The following is a 21323-nucleotide window of genomic DNA, read 5'->3' on the forward strand; positions in this document are numbered from 1 at the left end:
GCTTGGCCCCCAGGGACACTTGCCCTGCAGCCCTCTCCTCTCCCCCAGAAACGGAGCCGTCACGGGGACCAGGCCTTTGCCACGTGGCTAATGATGGTGGCAAAGAGGGACCTTCTGCTCTCAGCCTGCACTGTGGTTGGGTCCCCTCTCCCCAAGGGCTCTGTGTCCATATCCTTAGGGGTTCTCACCCAGACCCGCTCCATGCCCCAGGCCTACCCCAAATGGCTGAATCTCTGTCTCTGCGTCTCCTCCCTCTCGCTTTGGGGCTACACTCAGCAGTGCTTAGGTCTTACTCCTTCCTGGCTCTGCACTCGGGATCACTGTCAGGCTCGGGGACCATGGGTGGTGCTGGGGATTGAGTCGGCGAGCACCCTATCCCTACCTGCTATACTGTCTCTCTCTACCCCGTACGTCCCCGGCCTTCTCTTTACCCCTGACCTTCCCTTCGCGTCCACAGAGGTGTGCGCTGCAGTGTTACTGCAGTCCTCCTGGGTCAGAGGCTGCCCTCCTAGGATGCCTCTCCTGGGCACCTGCAAGGAGGGGCCCCACACGCACCTGGGGGTCGGCTGTGTCCAGGAGAGGGCGCTGCCGGGGCGGGGAGAGGCTGAGAACTGGGAAGGGGGACTGATGAAAGACCGTTTTGCCCAGAAGGGAGGATGTCATCCCATTGCTCATCGATTTGTTCGAGCGGGCACCAGTAACGTCTCTCATTGAGAGACTTATTGTTACTGTTTTTGGCATATCCAATATGCACGGGTAGCTTGCCAGGCTCTGCCGCGCAGGCTCGATACTCTTACTCTCGGTAGCTTGCCTGGCTCTCCGAGAGGGGCGGAGGAATCGAACTCGGGTCGGCCGAGTAAAAGGCGAACGCCCAACCGCTGTGCTAGGATGATGAGCTTTAAAGAACAGAATTAGGGGCTGGGGGAAAGCACAGCTGTCAGGGACGGGCAGTGCAGGCACTCGAACCCAGGCCTGGAACCCCACCCCTCACAGCCCCAGTGGCCCCCAGTGCTGCTGGGGGCAGCCCTGGGAGGCCCAAGCACTCCTAAACACCTCTTGGGAGCCACTTTCCCGCCAAAAACAAAAACAACCCAAATATTTCCAGATTAAGGCATAAAGATTGCAAATATACAAACCGAGGTACATATCCTGCAGGGATATGTGCCTACTTAAAAATGCAACAATTCCTGACCCTGTTTAACAGAAGGATCTAGGAGGGTTCCAATTTCTCTATTCCTCTACAAACTAGATTTTTTTTTTTCATTTTTAGTGATAAAGTCAGAGAGGAAGTTGGTATTTTTTCCCCATGAAGGTGTAATTGTTTTTTTTTTTTTTGTCCCTGCTCTCTGGTCATCTTGCCCAACAGCTGGGTGGGCACAGTGGTCCTCTGCCTCCCCGCTGAACCCTGGCTCCTGGGACAGCCCCCATGGCCATGGCAGGGGCTCCTTCACCTTCGGTCCTCACGACCTTTTCACTAAGCAGGTTTTATGGTCCTCCCCCCCGCCCCCCGCTCCCGCACACACACACACACTCGGGGCCTCCAGAAATCATAATCTGAATTTGATTTCCCAAAGCAGAGAAAGCTCACATTAGAGTCTTTAAAAGGCCACTTTAATCCTTTCAGACCCTCATTTTCAGGCATTTTCAATCCCTGGGCATATTAATATGTGACTCAGTGAGCACGCACCCTCCCTTTGCTACTAAATCCAGGCCCAGACTCCGAGTCTAAATAACTTGGTGTTTTTTATTGTTTTCTCCTTCACTCTCCCAAGCTTTTATTGCAGTTTCTAATTTAAGCTCCCTGTGATGGTCAGAAACGAGATGACTTCATTTTCAAGCAGATTTTCTCTGTGTGCACTGACCCTGAAGCTTGGAACAGTGAACCATAAATATATATATATGTATATATATAAATATATATATATGTAAAATGAAACTTTCAAGGAAAAAAATTGTATATAGTTTTGTTAGCCCTTTGAATATATCCACCCCCACAGTGAAAGATGATTACTTTCCGAGGAAGCTGCTTAGAAACAAAAAGTGGCAAACAACACACTCCCGGTCTGTCTTTCCTGTGACATATCTACATCACACGTCTTAAGTAGGCTGGGAAGTAAAAATATAGAGATATTCATTATAGGACATAAAAGAGGCCGCTTTGCCAAGGACGGTTTATGAAAACCACTGGTTTGGAAAATGCTCGACCTACCAAGGGTGGAGGGATGTGCAAAGCACGTTGGTCCCAGTGGTCTTGAAAGGCACCACGCTCAGCCCTGGGGGGTGCACTTCCAGGGACCCTCATGGACAGGGAAGGGTGGGGGACCCACCTCTCCCCAAACCGAATAGCTCTGCCTTTATCCCATCACACTTGCCTATTTATTTTTTTTTGCTTTTTGGGTCACACCCGGCAATGCACAGGGGTTCCTCCTGGCTCATGCACTCAGGAATTACTCCTGGCGGTGCTGGGGTTGGGGGGTGGGGAAGGTACCATATGGGATGCTGGGAATCGAACCCAGGTCGGCTGCATGCCAAGCAAATGCCCTAGCCACTGTGCTATCGCTCCAGCCCCGCTCACTTGCCTATTTTCTGAAGCAGAATCTTTCTCGGGAACAGGGCATGGCCCTGCGGCTAAAAACACCTGCCCTGCGAGCATGACTCCCCGAGTTTGACCCCTGGTGCATCCACATGTGCTGAGCGTGGCTCCTGCAGCCCTGTGCAATGGTGGGCGCCATCCACTGCACAGCCAGATACTTGTGCGGAGTCAGACCCCCGTGAAACTGTGTGCCCCACCCCCACCCCCAGACTCCGCAGTGAAGGATGAGGACCAGAGCCAGGAGTGTGTGTGTGTGTGTGTGTGTGTGTGTGTGTGTGTGTGTGTGTATACACTGCAGAAAAGACCCGGTGACCTCTCTAACCAGCTGAGAAAAAGTGGACTGAATGTGGCTGAATGTGAGATCCCAGCATCACCAACATGGAACAAAGGGAAGGAAGGGGGCAGGGGTGAGGCAGAACGTTTCCAACAGTGAACAAAAGTTAAGGTCGAATCTGCTCGCTCTGCCCAGGCAGCTGTGGGGGCCCTTTCATAGACGACGTGAAAAATAAACGCAGGTACGTGCAGAGCCCTGTGTGCCTGCGGACGTTGGACGTTGTGCCAAGCCCCACGTGTAACCAGGGCCAAGTGTGTCTTGATAGCTGTCGTTCGCCCAGCAGTGCGCACAGAGGGCCCGATGTGCTTTGAAATGAGCATTTCCTGAAGATAGTCTTGCGCCCCGGGGGTGGGCACAGGCAGTGCCTTTCTCATGGCTGTGAAATCGGATGGCCCTGGAATTACGGGAGAGTCTCTGGGAGGTGGTGATTTGAGGTTTGACTGTTGTGACAGCAGGCGGGGCTGGTAGCGGGAACTCTTTCGGGGCCATTTACAGAGCAGTGAGATGGAGAAAGCGCAGGCCGAGCTTCTGCAGGTGGTGATTGCCCTGCTGCGGGGAGCCGGGCTGCAGGCAGCGCTCTCTGTGCTCCTGGGGCTTGCATGGAGCCATGCCCTGCCACGTAGGACGAGGAGGACACAGAGGGCAGGGGGGCTCTGCATGGACGCCAGATGGGATCTCCGAGCCTTACAGGTGCCTCCCTCCTCGCCCCCCTCCTTCCCTTCCTTGGGACCTCGCACCGACTCCTGCTGCCACTTAGGCAGCTCACCGGATTCCTGCCGCAGGCCTGGAGAGCTCTTCTTGCCATCCTCAGCCTTTGGAGTCTTGTCCTGTCCAGGTTGTGGCTCGTACATTAGCCCCCCCAAAGCTCCCAACCCAAGGCTGCTCTGGAGGACAGCAGCCGGCTTCAGCTCCCTGCCCCGCCTCTGTGTTCATTGGCTCCTGAGCCTGTGTGGTAACCGCCTCCCTCGGTGCTCATTGGCTTCTGAGCCTGTGGTAATCGTTTCCCTCTGTTTTTATTGGCTCCTGAGTCTACGTGGTGCTCGCCTTCCTCAGTGTTCATTGGCTTTTGAGCCTGTCAGGTAACCCTGTCCCTCTGTTTTCATGGCTCCTGAGCCTGAGTGGTGACCGCCTTTCTCGGTGTTCATTGGCTTCTGAGCCTTGTAGTAACCACCTCATTCTGTTTTCATTGGCTCCAGAGTCTGTGTGGTGACCGCCTTCCCTCAGTGTTCATTGGCTTCTGAGCTTTGTAGAACCACCTTCCTCTGCTTTCATTGGCTCCTGAAACCATGGTTTCCACTTCCCTCTGTTTTTATTGGCTCCTGAGCCTGCTTGGGGACCACCTTCCTCGGTGTTCATTGGCTCCTGAGCCCATGTGGTGTCCACCTCCCTTGGTGTTTATTGGCTTTTGAGCCTATGTGGTATCCACCTCCCTGTGTTTTCATTGGCTCCTGAACCTGCGTAGTGGCCTCCTTCCTCAGTGTTCATTGGCTTCTGACCCTGTGTGGTAACCACCTCCCTCTGTTTTCATTGGCTCCTGAGCCTGCATGGTGACCGCTTCCCTCTGGTTTTATTGGTTCCCGAGCTTCTCTGTGGTCACCGCCTCTGCTGGCTCCTCTATAGTGACTTGAAGACAGTAGGACCTAAGCGGTTGCAAAAGAATCATTGAGAAACATACTGATCTGTTGACTTCTTGAAACGTCTAAATCTTTTTTTCTTTTTTTGGGGGTGGAAGATGCCACACCTTGGGGTACTCAGGAGTTACTCCTTGTTCTGTGCTTAGGGGTCACGTCCAGCCTGGGGGTTGAACCTTGGGCCTCCCACATGCGAAGCATGTGTTTGGCCCATTGAGTTATCTCCTTGGCTCCTACATTTCTAAATCTTTAGCTACAAATGAGAAAACACTGGAACATGAAAAAAGCGATTCCCTTTTATAAAACTGCCAGATCTATTTTAGGAAAGGTGTACAGCTCAGTGTAATCTCACCCAAACCAAAAAGGGTGCAAGTTCTTAGCCCTTAGCACGTGGTTCTTGTATGATTAAAGGCCTATTTTTAAAACAGGGATACATTTTTCTCATGGAAATCCTGAGTTCTAAAAATGAGACACTCTTTTTATAGATTTAGGGCTCGGTTCACAAAAAACGTTTAAATTCTTGGCTCCGCACGTTAAACCTACCAGAAAGATCACATTAGAATTCATTTTAATAGGCATTGTAAGCAGAGTCTCCAATCTCATATGATCCTGCTGGGCTGTTTTATTAGGAAGCTCACAGGAAGCAGAGCCCGAGGCAGCCGCACAGTCGTGGGGGTGAATCCAGGACTGGGGCCTGTGCCAGCTCTATTGTTTATGGAATATTCTCTTCACCTTTATCTGTGGTGTGCGATTGGTATTGACTTTTGAGAAACTACTTCTTCACCCCGATCTCCCAGTTGGAAAAGAAACCCGCTGAAATGACATCTGGGGAGGAAAAAAGGGATCAAAGAGACAGAAGGCGAGAAACATGATGAGACCTGGTTTAATAAGTCGCTTTAGGCGTGTTAGATCCAGGAGAGGGAAGAGCACGGTGCTTTTTTGAGGTCACCGTTCCTTTCTCCCCTGAAACAGCTCAGTGAACTCCACCAGTGTTTGTCGTTCGGGCCGTTGGTCGCTAGTGCTGGATTTACTTAGCAGTTAGCACAATCTTTCTTTATAGATATGTTGTTGTTTCTTGGGCCACACCTGGTGGTGCTCAGGGCTTACTCCTGCTTCTGTGCTCACAGATCACTCCTGATGGGTTCTGGGGTGCTGGGGGTTGAACCTGGGTTAGCCACCAGCAGGTGACTTGCCCTTTATATGATCTTTCCAGCCCCTTTATACATTTATTTTTAGGAATAAATAATTACCAAAAAGAAGGTTGAAAAAAAATGAGTGTAATACTTAATCATTTTGTTGTTGTTGTTCATGTCTTGTTTTTCCTTAAGGAGGAAAAAGTGTTATTAAAAAAATAAAAGTTTGCTTGTTTGTTTTTAACTTTTAGGCATACCACTTCAGGAGTTTTTAAATATAGTAAGGAAAAAGAAGGAAGCGCAAATCTTTCGGAATGAAATCAGACACATCTTCACAGCTTTTGACAGGCATTGTAAGTGTGTTTAAAGTGTTTGGGTCCAAAAAAATGACTGTTAAAGAACTGTGAATGGGACCGTCTACTCAGCAGATCTGAATACCGGGGGGATTATGCTACATCTGCCATTTATTAACTTTGATATCTGCATATAATTTTTTCTGTCATTGTCTTAAATTAACACTGTCATCCTGTTGTTCATTGAATTGCTTGAGTAGGCATCAGTAACGTTTCCATTGTGAGACTTGTTACTGTTTTTGGCATATTGAATACACCATGGGTAGCTTGTCTGGCTCCGCCATACAAATGTTAAATTATTGACATTTAAGAATGTTTGCAGTTAGTTAATTGCCTTTATGATTTGACTCTATTCTGTTGGGAACAGTGAAAGGGTTGGCCAGGATGGGGTCATAAGCCTTGGGTCAAGGGGTGGGAGTCAGGGGCATTGGGGTACCTCTGACCGGAGTTCCGTGCTTCCTTTTTTTTTTTTTTTCCTTTTTGGGTCACACCCAGCGTTGCTCAGGGATTACTCCTGGCTCTGCACTGAGGAATTACTCCTGATGGTGCTTGGGGGACCATATGGGATGCTGGGAATCAAACCCGGGTCGGCTGCGTGCAAGGCAAACGCCCTACCTGCTGTGCTGTCGCTCCAGCCCCAGAGTTCCGTGCTCTCTTGCCCTCGGTGTGGCCGAGGGGAGGGTCTGCAGACCCCCGAGGGCTCTCCCCTCCCACCCAGGGTGGAAAAGATCTGTGGAGTCTGGCCTCAGTGGCTTGGCTGCTACTATTGTTTTCCCAAAACATTAATAGAGTTCTAATCGCAAGCCAAAGTTTAAGTGGATTTCGAAGGAGAAATTGTGCTGGGAATTTCCCAGACCTCGAGCCTGTGTCATCATCACAGCATATGGTTCGGGTCTTCCCCAGGACTCGGAACCAGCCAGTGACGGAGCGGAGATACTGTCTGAACTCCATGGGGGCTGTGTGGAAGAAGAGTGTGACTAGATTTTTGTTTGCGCATTTTTTATAGTTTTTGAAGGAGACATCTTACAGCCTAGTTCTCCCTCTCCACACCCTCATTTCCCCACTAGATTCTTCATTCTTATTTTTTGGTGGCAGGGGATTTGGGCCACACCTGTAGTTCCTCTGTAGTCCTGTTGTTCATTGATTTGCTCAAGTGGGCACCAGTAACGTCTCCATTGTGAGACTTGTTACTGTTTTTGGCATATTGAATACTCCCTGGGTAGTTTGCCAGGCTCTGCCATTCAGGTGCGATACTCTCGGTAGCTTGCCGGGCTCTCCGAGAGGGATAGAGGAATCGAACCCGGGTTAGCCTCGTGCAAGGCAAATGCCCTACCTGCTGTGCTATTGCTCCAGCTCAGGAGTTACTCTTTTTTTTTTTTTTTCTACTTTTTGGATCACACCCAGCAATGCTCAGGAATTACTCCTGGCGGTGCTTGGGGGACCATATGGGATGCTAGGGATCAAACCTGGGTTGGCTGCATGCAAGGCAAACAAACACCCTACTCGCTATACTATTGCTCAGGATTTACTCTTTTTTTTTAATTTTATTTATTTTTTATTTTTAATTAGTGAATCACCATGAGGGTACAGTTACAGATTTATACATTTTTGTGCTCATGTTTCCCCCATGCAAAGTTCGAGAACCCATCCCTTCACCAGTGCCCATTCTCCACCACCAGTAAACCCAACATCCCTCCCACCCTCCCCAGTCCCGTCTCCCCCCACCCCACACTGCCACTATGGCAGGGAATTTCCTTTTGTTCTCTCTCTCTGATTAGGTGTTGTGGTTTGCAATAAAGGTGTTGAGCGGCCATTGTGTTCAGTCTCTAGTCTACATTCGGCACGCGTCACCCCTCCCCCGCATGATCAGGATTTACTCTTGACTCTATACTCAGGAATTATTTCTAGCTGTGCTTGGGGATAAGAGCCCGGGGATTGAACCCTGGTTAGCTGAGTACTAGGCAAGTGCCTTACCTGCTGTAATTTCGCTCCGGCTCCTGATCTTGATTCCTGTTTTTTTTTTTTTTTTTTTTTTTTTTCCTGTTTTGGGCCTTACCCAGTGATACACAGGGGTTACTCCTGGCTCATGCTCTCAGTAATTACTCCTGGTGGTGCTTGGGGCACCATATGGGATGCTGGGGATCGAATCCAGGTTGGTGGCGTGCAAGGCAAATACCCTACCATCTGTACTATCGCTCCAGCCCCGATTCCTCTGTTTTTTTTTTTTTTTTTTTCAGGGGGAATTCTTTTCTTTCAGATTGCCTTTGGTTAAAAAAAAAATCAAGTGTAATTTACTGCTCTTCTAAATAATCAGTAAATAATTATTATAATTATTTATAGAACAATTATTTACATACCCGTAATTGTTGCAGTTTCCCACGGATAACCATGGCTGAAGTGCAGGCCGTCGGGTCTGCAGGAGGAAACACGTGCCTTGTCTTTTGTTTCCCAACAGATCGTGGCTATTTAACCTTGGAGGATTTCCAAAAAGCGTTTGGCCTGGTGGCTCCCAAGTTACCTGAGAGGCTCGTGCTCGAGGTGTTCAGGTAAGACGGCAGAATCTTGGTGCCATGTGAGTCCCTGAGCTCCCGGGGTGCCCGCCACTTCTGGGGGGAACGCTCACACCTCCTGGTTTTGGTGGGAAAACTCGGGTCGGCCACTAGTCCATCCCATTGATGGTGGCCTCGAGTGTGGATGGAGGGCTGGACCACTCAGAGGCGTGTGGAGATGAGGGGGCAGCCAGAAGGAGATGGGGAGGAGGAGGGGCATCTCTGCATCCGTGTGCCTGGATCTGACCTGAACCCGGGTCTCTCACGGCGTGGTCCCCCGCCCCGGCTCTGCCTACCTTTCCCTCCCCACAGCGTTCCTATGGTTCTCCATCATCCGTAGCATAGAGCTGGTCCCCTCACGACGTGCTTTGGGATTTGTCAGTGTTCAGAGTCGTTGGCGTGGGTGCCCATGTGTGCCTGCCTGATCAAGTGAGTGGCCTTGGAGGCTGAGGGTGCGGGTTTTGTGATGGATTCCTGACCTGGTGGTCTCGAAGCACCTGTGCGTGGTGTATCCACAGGCTGGCAGGAGAAGGGCATGGCGCCCGCTCTCCCCTGGCTGTCTTGGCCTAAGCTTTTCATCTGTGGCATTCAGGGCTCTACGGGCAGGTTCCTTAGAGCAGCCAGGAAAGACACCAGCAACAAAAGGATGGCGAGGCATTTCTCTGCCTTGGAGTGGACGGCCTCTTGGTCAGGAAAGACCCAGATTCCTCCTTTCTTCCTCTTCTTCTTCACCTCGACACTCAACTTCCCGCTCTTGCTACGAGGTGATGCCTTCAGCTGCAGCCGCTGAGTCTGAATTCCAGCTCCGTGTGGGGGGCAGGAGAAGCCAGGCCTCTCCTGTGGAGGCCCGTCATTATTCCCGCTGATGTGCCAGGGACCAGAACTTCCTGCCCCGGGCCCGTGTGCAGGTGTGAGGTGCTGGGGAAGGTAATCTTTGCTCTGGCGTGGGGGGGGGGGGTTTGGTCAGGAGGAAGCAGGGGAGTTATTTTAATCTCACGTACTATTAAAAAAACAGAACGAAACCATCGCGTCACATCAGGCTGCAGTGAGGCACACCACACAGATGTTGCCACTTGGGGCAAAAGGAGTGTCACAAATGCCGACTGACCCGAAGCCAGCCCTGCTCAGTGCAACGGCCCAGTGCTTACAGGGAGGAGCTCCATTCACATACACCCGCGGGGATGTGCATAGGATTCATCTGCTGTATCATTCCCAAGCCAGTTATCACGCGAGCTGCTGGGGCAGAGAAGGTCAAGCTAGGTGCATCCAAGGGCTAGGGGACAGGGTCATTGAGCCCACTCTGTGGCCCGCCAGTCATTCTAAGCGGCAGCGTTGGACTGAGGTGAGTGAGTGCCTACCTTCTGACACGTGGGTTTCTTGAACAGGAGCAGGAAGAACCCTGTGACCACTTTCCTTTTCACTGAAAGGTAACTGTTCCCATTTACTGACCTTGAAGTGTGCAAGGTTTTGGCAAGTGCTTGCCCCGTGACAGAGTTTCGGGAAACACACTTAAACGTTGCTCTTCAAGGTGGAAGTGATGTTGTCACCACTATTGGGGAAGCAGCTGCTTTGGAAACGAATCCAGTGCCGGGGTGAGCATTTTGTGGAAAACAAATGTTTGGGAATATGATTCCATTTTCCGAAGTGGTGGGTTGAGGCCGGAAAGCTAGTACAGAGATGAACTTACCTTGCATCCTGCAAACCTTTGTTTGGTCCCTGGCTCTGCATATGGTCCCTGGGGCACCTCCAGGGGGCACTCCTGAGCACGGAGCCTGGACTAGCCTCTGAGCACCACCAACTATATGTAACCCGAATCCCCAAATTAATAGAATATGTGACACCTAATAAAATCACTTACACCTGCATGTTTAGTTGATTAACCCTGGAACATCTTCAAATGGTGGGGAAATTCCTACCAAGTTTCTGTGGGTTTAAATCAGTTTTATTATTTTTTTCTTTTTGGGTCACATCCGGCGATGCACAGGGGTTACTCCTGGCTCTGCACTCAGGAATTACTCCTGGCGGTGCTCAGGGGACCATATGGGATGCTGGGATTTGAACCTGGGTTGGCCGCGTGCAAGGCAAACGCCCTACCTGCTGTGCTATCGCTCCAGCCCCCTAAATCAGTTTTTTTTTTAAATATAAAAATTTATTCACTTTAAGGGAAACATAACCAGAGAGAAGGATGTTTGTTACCTTTATTATAGTTAGCAGTAACAACAAAATAATAATTTTTCAACCTCCCCCCGCCAACCTTTTCCTTATTGGGAAGATGGGATAAAAAAAAATTGAGGGACGTGGGGCCGTAACCCCCCCTCAACACCATCTTATCTACACATCTTCGTGATGGTTCTGACAGTCACTGAAACCAAGTATTAAAACAAGCTGAACTTTACATTGCTCAGCCACAGGGGACGAAGCAGAGGCGTTCAGGGATGGTAAAGCTTATTAAATCTCACTGATTTTATTAAATATGGTTAATAATTTCTAGTCACAGCAAAAGCTCATTTTCCTATTCATAATTTGTATATTCAGTCCTTTAGCGGTTCAACAAAGTGTTCTGTAAGGTGGCGCATCACACACTGGCCGAGTCACACTTATCCTTAAAACCCATAAACGAACCTCCACGTGCTCACAATTCTTACACTTCCCAGGTAGGATCAAAACATTTGGCGACCCTTGCCATATGCAGCCACGCAGTGCGTTTTAGTTCATTAAATCTGTCCTGCTTGCTATTTGTGTGTGGTTGCTAGCACCGTAATCCCTAGGCGAGATCCACAGTTGTGAAATGAAGTTTTGAAACTGGAGCAGGAGAGAAAAGTTTCCCCCCCCAGCCCACCCCCCATGAAGTTCACGATCCAGGCCCAGAGTCATCCAGAGGAAGGCTGATGCAGAGGAGGATAAGCGGGCCGCAAGAAAGGGCGAGTTTCAGTGAGGCCAGACTCACCTGTAGTTTGAGTGGTGGAAGGCGTTTCCATAATCCTTTAATCCCACCCCTGGCTTCTAAATTAAAGAAGCTTCTAAAGATCCGGAGTGCTCTTGCTCCAAATCACTTGCCCACGTTCCTTCTCCCGTTTTCTAAGTCAAACCCACGGGCCATAGCGATCAAAACCAGCCAAACAACCCCAAGAGTGAAGATAGGCAGCAGATTTGAGGGACGGAGACATTCTAGAACCACTTTGCTTTGTAACTGCTTGCTGGAAGGGCAAGTGTACAGCAATAAACAGCTGAGGGCATTTGTAGAACTGAGGCATTTTCATGAGTTTGTGAATCTCTGCCTGAACGCTCTGGTGGTCTTTGCTATTGTTATGTTGTCATGAGTAGGAGGCGTGGTGATTGCTACAAGCATCTCTTCCGGGTTCACAGGCTTCATATTTCACAATCCCTACAGTCATCATTTCTTCCAGTCTTAGTCCTCAGAGTAAAATGGAGTCAAAGCTCCTTCCCGGACTTCGTGCCATAGTTTCTGCTTAGTTGAAGTTTATCCGCTGGTAGGATAAGAACTCGCTATTCCCAGCTGTCTTCCCATGTTGAAAAATGTTTACGTGGGCCATTGTCCTCGACTGGAAATGTATAATGGATTGAATGTTAGCATGTTTGAGTCACTCTCGTCTTTGAGAATGCTGACCGTGCTTTCCTTGGAAGTCCTTTGAAATTTTTTTGTTAAGTTCTGTTGCTATTGCATTTGCTTGCATTGCTCACCACATCTCAGTATATTTTCGGCAATGGCTATTCTTTGTGCTGCATTCAATGAGAGTCTTATTTTTTTTTCTCTTACGGTTTCATTTTTTTTCCTCTTTCATGTACTTTTTTTTCTTCTTACATTTTCTTCTTGAGCTTTAATCTGCTGATGGTTCATTTTTCTTTTGTTATTTTTAACATACCTTACTATTTTATGGAATCTTCTTAAGCTTTTTTAGAACTGCTTTCCTCTTGGGACCAAGGATGTGGCTCAAAGGTGAAGTGTGTACTATGCATATGTGAGACCCCCTACCCATCCCTGGCACTGCAAAATAAACAAACATATGTGAAACCTTAAAGATGTTTACTTTTGAAGGAAAAAAAGTTTGGTGTTTTTTTTTTTTTTGATTTTTTGGGTCACACCTGGTGATGCTAAGGGGTTACTCAGGAATTACTCCTGGCAGTGCTTGGGGGACCATATGGGATGCCAGGGATTGAGCCCAGGTCGGCCGCGTGCAAGGCAAACACTCTACCTGCTATACTATTGCTCTGGTCCAAGAAAGATTTTTTTTTGAGAGAAGGGATCTAAAGAGAACAAGTTCCTTTCTAGCACAACAGATGAAATCTTCTGGGGTGGGAGTGATTGTGCAGTGGTTAGGGCATTTGCCTTGCATGTGGCTGACCCGGCTTTGATCCCTGGCACCCCGTTATGTCCCTCCAAGCCTGCCAGAAGTGACCCCTAAATGCAGAGCTAGGAGTAAGTCATGAGTACCAATGGCTGTAGCCCCCAAATCAAACAAGTGAAAAACTAAAAAATAAAAAAGAGAGAGATGATATCTGCGAAAAGCAAAGCCCCCAAATGGATGCTAACGGATGCTGTCTCTAAAGATCATGTTGACTATTTGGACTCCGAATTTTGGGATTCCTTTCAGTGCTCGAAATGACAGCTTGGCTTTCTCCTTGTGAGCAAAGTCGTGGTTTGTGCTTTAGAGAACTGCAATAACTGAGACTCTATCAAAGATGAGGTTGCATCAGAAGTTCTTTGGAAGTTCTTCCCTTGGAGATCTTTTGTTCCCCTACCACCACCCCTGGCGGGAGATGAAGAGGCGCGCAGGCAGAGGAGGACGGAGTGTGGAGATAATAGGCTGCTTTTAGCACTGAAAGGTGAAAAAAAAACCAAAAAAACCCTTCCTCTTCTCTACTAACGGAGCTTATGGAAAAGTCCAGAGCAGTCCTTTTCTTTGCCCTTCCCTTTTGCTGCTGCCGCTGCTACTGTTTCTGTTTGCTCACACCTGGAAGTGCTCAAGGCTTCCTTCAGGCTCTGTGCTCCAGGGTCGCTCCTGGTGGTGCTGAGGGTTGAGTGCGGGTCCACTGTGTGCAAGGCAGCTGCGGCCCCTTGCCGCTAGCTCCCTGGCCCCTGCCTCTGCTGTTGTGAACTCATGTGCTTGCTCACGGTGCTGGCACACCTTCTGGTTGCAGCACCTGCTGGGGGTCTCCGTGGCACTCACATACCATTTCATGGCAGTGCCAGCTGGTGTGGGGGGGAGGGTCGCACACCTTAGTTGCAGTGTTCACACCTGCCTGGCTGCAGGGCTGCGGCGGTCGAGTGGCCTTGGCAGCTGAGCCCTGCCATTGCTTTTCTTCTTTTCTTTCTTTCTGCGTTCAGACTCTTCAGGGACACTCGAGGGTGGAGTGCAAAGCATGTAACTAGCTTTCCAACATCTGCAGGCCTTGCCCCCACTTGCCTCTCATTAGGTCCCAGTCGTTCTTTTCCCTGGGCTGACGACTGCTTGTTCCTTTGAATGTGTGCACTGTGTATTTATACGTCATTGACTTTCCTTGCTCGTCATACCTTTCCCGCCTTCCTTCCTGTCCAAATTAGACCTATCTTTCAAGATCCCGCTCAATGAAGTGCTCGCTCTCTCTGTTTCATCATCATCATCATCATCATCCTGTTGGCCGTCGTATTTCTCGAGCAGTCTTATTAAGTCTCCATTCGTCCTATCCCTGAGATTTTAGAAGCCTCTCTTTACTCGTCTTTCCCAACGGTGCCGCATTGGAGGCTCTTTCAGGGTAAGGGGAATGAGACCCATCGTTGTTACTGGTTTTGGCATATGAATACACCACGGGGAGCTTGCCAGGCTCTCCCATGTGGGCAGGAAACTCTTGGTAGCTTGCCAGGTTCTCTGAGAGGGAGAACTAGGCCATAAGAGGGAGAACTAGGCTATAAGAGGTCGTGTGGCGGTGAATGCGGCCTCGCGCTTCTGGGAGCTTGGTTTTATAGTCTCTGGATCTTGGCCGTTGATGGGATTACACGGCACCGGGGGCAGTTTTTGGGTATGACTACCTAGCCACTGGAAAATGGGGGATCTGGGCGGAAGAGGCCGAGTCCCGATCTGAACAGCCTTGGAGATCTTGGCCCCGGGTCCCACACACCTGGGTTCCTGTGCCGGTTCCTTCATGCGCAAGGCTCGTCCGAACGTGCGGAGAGGGGCCTTGAGCATGGCTGTGGCTGGGTTCCGGAGGTCTTCGGCTGTGGGGGCTCTGCTTGGGGCAGGGAAGGGAGGGAAACTCAACCCACCCCCTCCAAGGGGCCCCGGTGAAGACAGCCAGGCACAGGGGCAAGAGACTCTGCCTCTCTCTGTTTACGTAGAGCAGAGAGAGCTTGCCTCTCCTTGCTCTAAATGTTGCTGTTGATGCTGCTTGTGCTTGTGTTTTTTTTTTTTTCTTTAAAGTGACTTGATAAACAAAACACTGTCATTAGAATTACTCCATAGGCTACTGAGAGCTCTCTGAGTTGATGAACTTATCTCTAGCTTCATTGCCTTATGCATTGTCGTTACTTTATCAATGTTGCTCCTTTGTCACTCATGCCAAATACCCGGTAACAGTGCATTATTCACTTGCAGTTCTCCTTGTAGTTTATTTATTTTTAAGTCAAAAGAGTGTTTTAAATGCAACAAGGAGCTTTATAGCCACATGTGACATTATGTTCCATTTTCACCTTTTTTTGCATGCACTGTTTTTTTTTTTTTAATGGATTAATCTTTTACTGGGTTTGAGGAGCACTGTCAGCTCCTAAGTGAGCCTGAGCTGGCTCTGTCTGGGTTTTGCCTACCCCCAGGAAAGGCAGCGTGAACAGTCGGAGGGTCAGTTCCCACAAAGCTCTGAAGATCCAGAGTTCACAAGCCCATCCACAGACCCTCCTGTCCCATGACAGACACCAGGATGCTCCATGCCTGTGACTTGAGACACTTCAAGTTAGACCTGTGGTTCTTGGGGTCAGAGCCCCATTCTTCACATCCACTGGGACAGGCGAGAAGACAGAACAGGGCTAGGGAGCACACCTAGCATGCTTCACCCCTCTTCCAGTCCCCAACCCACAGGGTCTCCTGAGCACTGCCAGGTGCAGCCCTGGAGACCCCCACGATTCCCGGGATGGCCCCGAGATTCCTGAAACTGCAGGATCCCAAGAATTTTTGCCTCTTCTGGGTCTCACGTGGGCTCCTGGCCCCATTGGCCAAGAATGCCAGTGGTGTCTTTGGGTCTCTTGAGTGTTGCTTGAGAGGTTCCAAAAAGCAAGATAAGAGCCGGAGAGCTTATACAGGGGGTCAGGCACCTGCCTTACATGCAGCCCACCCAGGTTGAATCCCCAGCCTTGCTTTAAACCACATGCTTTGCTCACTGCAGAGGAGTGATCCCTGAGCCAGGAGCAAGCCCTGGGCACTGCCCAGTGTGGGCCCCAAATCAAGGCCAATCAAGCAAACACGGAGACAGAACAAGAGCTAACGCTCCCTTTTGAATAGTAAACGGTCAGCTAGAAATAAAGACCATGCCTCACAGTCTAACATATTCTCCACGTCAGAGTGCAGTGAGGGTCGGTACTTAGGGCAGCAACTTTACAAGGAGTGATGGGTGCTCTTGGCAGGAGGGTCCCACCCACCCTCTGGGCTCGGACAGAGGACAGACTCCTCGTGACAGTGAACTGTGGAGCTCGTCCTTCCCGGGGAATGGAAGAAAGACACACCTAGTGGAAAGCGATTCAGTACAGGCTCCTCCCGACCACCACTGTACCTCCCTACCAGATCCTTATATCCCTTCTGAAAAAAATCCTTCTTCACTGAGTTCATGAATATTCTGTACTTCCTACTTGCTTGGCCCAACTTGGAACGTAACCTTTTTATGGAATTTTTTTTTTCTGGTTTTCTTTTGGGGCCACCTCCAGTGGTGCTCAGGGATTACTCCTGGTTTTGTTTGCAGGGTCACTTCTTGGGCTTTGGGAAACCATATGTGGAGCTGGGGATTGAATCCAGGTCGGCCAGATTCAGTAGAAAGGCAAGTGTAGTCTGCTATATGATTGCTCTAGCCTGTGAATCTTCCTAATAAGAAAAGTTTCCCACTTAGTTTGTGCACCAGAGTGATTCTCTTATGTGTTCTGTGACCTCAGTAAGGTCACAGTGTGCTTGTCCAGATGATTGGTTAAAGAAACTTTGGTACATCTACACAATGGAATACTATGCAGGTGTTAGGAGAGATGAAGTCATGAAATTTGCTTATAAATGGATAGACATGGAGAGTATCATGCTATGTGAAATGAGTCAGAAAGAGAGGGACAGATATAGAAGGACTGCACTCATTTGTGGAGTATAAAATAACATAAGACTGACACCCAAAGGCAGTAGGTAGAAGGGTCAGAAAGATTGCTCCATAGTTGGAAGCCTGCCTCATGAGCAGGCAGGTAGAGGAAAGCTGGAATAGAGAAGGGATCACTAAGAAAATGATGGTTGGAGGAATTGGTTGGGATGGGAGATGTGTGCCAAAAGTAGATAATGGACCAAACATGATAACCTCTCGGTGTCTACATTGCAAACCATGATGCCCCAAAGTAGAGAGAGAGTATGGGGAATATTGTCTGCCATAGAGGCGGTGGGAAAGGTGGGAGTATACTGGGGATATTGGTGGTGGGGAATGTGCACTGGTGGGGGGATAGGTGTTTGATCATTATGTGATTGTAACTCAGACATGAAAGCTTGTAACTATATCTCACGGTAAATCAATAAAATTAAAAAAAAAGACACCTAAAAAAAAAAAACCCAAAACACGGTGTGCTTGCTGGAGAGTGTCTACCTTGGTGAATATGAGTATTGATCTGTAAATATCTACATGCTTCTGTGTATATGAAAAATAATGAAAAGGACTAGGAATCATATGCCATTCTTTGTAGCCTCAGTGAGATAATGATCACCGACAAACCTGGTGATCATTATCAGCGTAGTGCCCAAAGAAGGAGACCTCTTGGCTTTTCAGATTTTGTTCAGTCAATTTTTTTTTTATATTTATTTATTTTTAATTAGAGAATCACCGTGAGGGTACAGTTACAGATTTATACACTTTTGTGCTTATACTTTGTTCAGTCAATTTTTTAATCTTCTCTGCAGTGGTAATGCTTGAGGTTTTTTTTATTCCTCTCTCAATTTTGTGGTTTCCAAATTTGGTTATTGGAGAAATTTGTTTTCTGATTAGCCTCTTTTTTATTTTTTCCTTTTGGAGTTACACCTGGTGATGCTCAGGGGTTACTCCTGGCTCTACACTCAGGAATTAATTCTGGCATTGCTCTGGGGACCACATGGGACGCTGGGGATCAAACTCGGGTTGGCTGAGTGCAAGGCCAGCACCGTACCCGCTGCTGTACTATTGGTCCACTCTTCTGATTAGCCTCTTAGAGGTGGTTACTGAATGGGAAGTCAGAATGTATGGCAGCTTTTGGTTGTTTTTTTTTTTTTTAAAAAAAAAAACTGCCCTGGGGCTGGAGCGATAGCACAGTGGGTAGGGCGTTTGCCTTGCCCGCGGCCGACCCGGGTTCGATCCCTGGCATCCCATATGGTCCCCCAAGCACTGCCAGGAGTAATTCCTGAGTGCAAAACCAGGAGTAACCCCTGAGCATCGCTGGGTGTGACCCAAAAAGCAAAAAAAAAAAAAAAAAAAAAAAAAAAACTGCCCTCAGCATTTCTTCTCTCTGGGAACTGTAACACATAATATATTGAATACAGCTCTACACTTAAACTCTAGTTATAGGAGTAATTATATTCTAATAATTTCAAGAAAGTCCCTATTTAACTTTTCAGAGGCTTTTTTTCCCATCAATTTTGCTTCTTGGACAAAAATTACATCTTTGCATGTGAGGATGGCCTTTAGCAATATAAACCTCAGAATTGGTAGCACAGGAATTTGAATCCCAGGAACTGGACCACCATCAAAGGAGGGAAACTGATGACTTGGTTACGTTGATTTTTTTTTTTTTCTTTTTGGGTCACACCCGGCGATGCACTGGGGTTACTCCTGGCTCTGCACTCAGGAATCACCCCTGGCGGTGCTCAGGGGACCATATGGGATGCTGGGAATCGAACCCGGGTCAGCCACATGCAAGGCAAACGCCCTCCCCGCTGTGCTATTGCTCCAGCCCCACGTTGATTTTTTTTTTTTTTACTGCAATGTATTATTGTTTGGGTTTCTTTAGTTGACCTAGTTTTTGGCATGAAGACTTTAACTTTGATTAGAAAGAGTCCCTGTTTCACGTTTAGGGTACCCAGAATGTATCCTGTGGTCTTCTCTGCTCTCACACCCACCCAGATGCAGATTTTGCCCATCCAACAAAGACCAGCAGTTACGATGTTTCTTGTCTTGGGCCAGAGGGGCAGCACAGGCATTCAGGCACTTGCCTTGCATCCCGCTGGCCCCTGTTCAATCTCTGTAGCCACAAAGGGTTCCCCAAGTACTGCCCGGGATCACTTGTGAGCACTAGGACCAGGAATATTCTCTGAGCACCCCTGGGCGTGGCCCAATCCCCACCCCCAAAACGTACTTCTTGTCCTAACAGATTGGCCTGACTCTAGGCCCTACCCACCCACTCTCAGCCCCCATAAAAGATATTGTCTTCACTTTCTGTTTTGCACCCTTCCTCATAAATCACTTTCTTCTTTATGCCTATGCGTAGTTGCTTGTACACAGATATTAGTTTCCGTGCTAGAGCGAGAGCAGATGCACTGAGACAGTTCCTGTCTGACTCCCCACAGCCCCGTTATAGTTTCATATGCCGCTAACTAGGAACTGTACAAATGCAGGTTTCTTTGATGTAAATCAGTGACTTATGAAGTGAAGAGGCTTTCCCACCCTGCCTGGTTTAGCTTGTTTCGCCTCCCAACCCGCTTCCTGGCAGTCTAATAAGGTACTCTCAGACCCCGGGGCTAGCAAGCAGGAGGCTCGAGTTCTGGTCCCAGCTCTGCCACTTCTGTGACTTTCCACGGATCACCCCTCCCCTCCCCCCCACTTGCACGCGCCTCATCTCACCTAGGAGGCTGTGGTGTTATAGGGCCTGGCAGGCTTCTGCCCGCTCCGGCGGGTCGTCTGTCATGGAGAGTGGCATGGCAGTCTCCTTCGTTTTCCCTGCATCTCACAGGGATTATTCAGGATCCACCCCCACATGCATACAGATGTGGCCTGTCAGCACGCAGACCAGTCTCAGGAGGAAAGCACTGGGCTTGACAGTTACCCAGCCCTGGGTTTAGTTTTGAGATGTCACTCTTACAAGTGCGATGGCCGGCGTATCCGACTCCTCATCGACAGAAGGGTGGAATCCGCTGTTTAGGGCTGTTTTTTTTTTTTTCTTTGAATCCAACTGTCACATCAGAAACTGCTGCCGTGGTTTTTCTCTTCTGACCAACTATTGCTTACCCTCTCCGTCATCCTTGAAGTTATTAATAGTTGCACATCATGAATGCATTCATGCCATTTTCCTTCATCGCACAAGGAATCAATTTCTTACATTTTCCTTTGGTAGCAGGTAGCCACTTCTGGGTGAAAATTTTTGGTAACAATGCATGTCATATTTGTAAAATAAGAAAAACAGAACATTTTTATCCGTGAGATAGCTAAATTAGCATTATTTTTAAGATGTCATAGGACACAGAGGCTCAGAATGAAAAGCTACCAGTCAAGGTTTCAGTTGTTTAAAATCAAATAGCCTATAATCAAGACCCAGGATTCCCAATATTATGTTTCTATCCATAGCACAATGAGCAACAATATGCTATTCTGTGTCAGCCATCTGGTCTACCTGGTTCCTACCCAGTCATTCCTCTCCATGGAACAACCTTAATAGACAGAGGTGAGCTTACTTGCAAGGCCTAATCCCAGCCTCCTATTCCAAACATACTTACTTAAAAGTATTCCTTTAACTGAATCCTGGAGGGATCCATTTTCTCTCTCTCTCTCTTTCTCTCTCTCTCTTTCTTTCTTTCTTTCTTTCTTTCTTTCTTTCTTTCTTTCTTTCTTTCTTTCTTTCTTTCTTTCTTTCTTTCTTTCTTTCTTTCTTTCTTTCTTTCTTTCTCTCTTTCTCTCTTTCTCTCTTTCTCTCTTTCTCTCTCCCTCCCTCCCTCCCTTCCTCCCTCCCTCCCTCCCTTTCTTCCTTCCTTCCTCCCTCCCTCCCTCCCTCCCTCCCTCCCTCCCTCCCTTCCTCCCTCCCTCCCTCCCTCCCTCCCTCCCTTCCTTCCTTCCTTCCTTCCTTCCTTCCTTCCTTCCTTCCTTCCTTCCTTCCTTCCTTCCTTCCTTCCTTCCTTCCTTCCTTCCTCCCTCCCTCCCTCCCTCCCTCCCTCCCTCCCTCCCTTTTCTTCCTTTCTTCATTCCTTTCTTTTTTTATTTTAATGAATCACTGTGAGATATAGTTACAGATTTACAAGCTTTCATGATTGCATTTCAGTCAAACAATGTTCCGGCATCCATCCCTCCACCAGTGCCCATTCTCCACCACCAATGTTCCCAGTACCCTTCCCCCACCCCCACCCCTTCCCACCACCAGCCTCCGTGGCAGGCACATTCCCTCTTGCTCTCTCTCTCTCTCTCTCTCTCTCCCTTTGGTTGTTATGGTTTGCAATACAGGTACTAAGCGGCCATCATGTTTGGTCCATAGTCTACTTTCAGCACGCATCTACCATCCCAAGTGATCCCTCCAAACATCATTTACTTAGTGGTCCCTTCTCCATCCCACCTGCCT

General features: G+C 48.6%; 1 protein-coding gene across 1 annotated transcript in view; it reads left to right on the top strand.

Moving 5' to 3' along the window:
* EFCAB11 (EF-hand calcium binding domain 11) overlaps positions 1–21323 on the top strand; it is a 188004-nt gene that overhangs the window by 14757 nt on the left and 151924 nt on the right. The window contains exons 4-5 of the mRNA XM_004610301.2: positions 5943–6044; positions 8500–8590. Of these exons, the coding sequence (XP_004610358.1) occupies positions 5943–6044; positions 8500–8590 (193 nt within the window). The remainder of the gene's footprint in view (positions 1–5942; positions 6045–8499; positions 8591–21323) is intronic.

This window comes from Sorex araneus, chromosome 3, assembly GCF_027595985.1.
Source record: "Sorex araneus isolate mSorAra2 chromosome 3, mSorAra2.pri, whole genome shotgun sequence".
NCBI classification, from domain to species: Eukaryota; Metazoa; Chordata; class Mammalia; order Eulipotyphla; family Soricidae; genus Sorex; species Sorex araneus.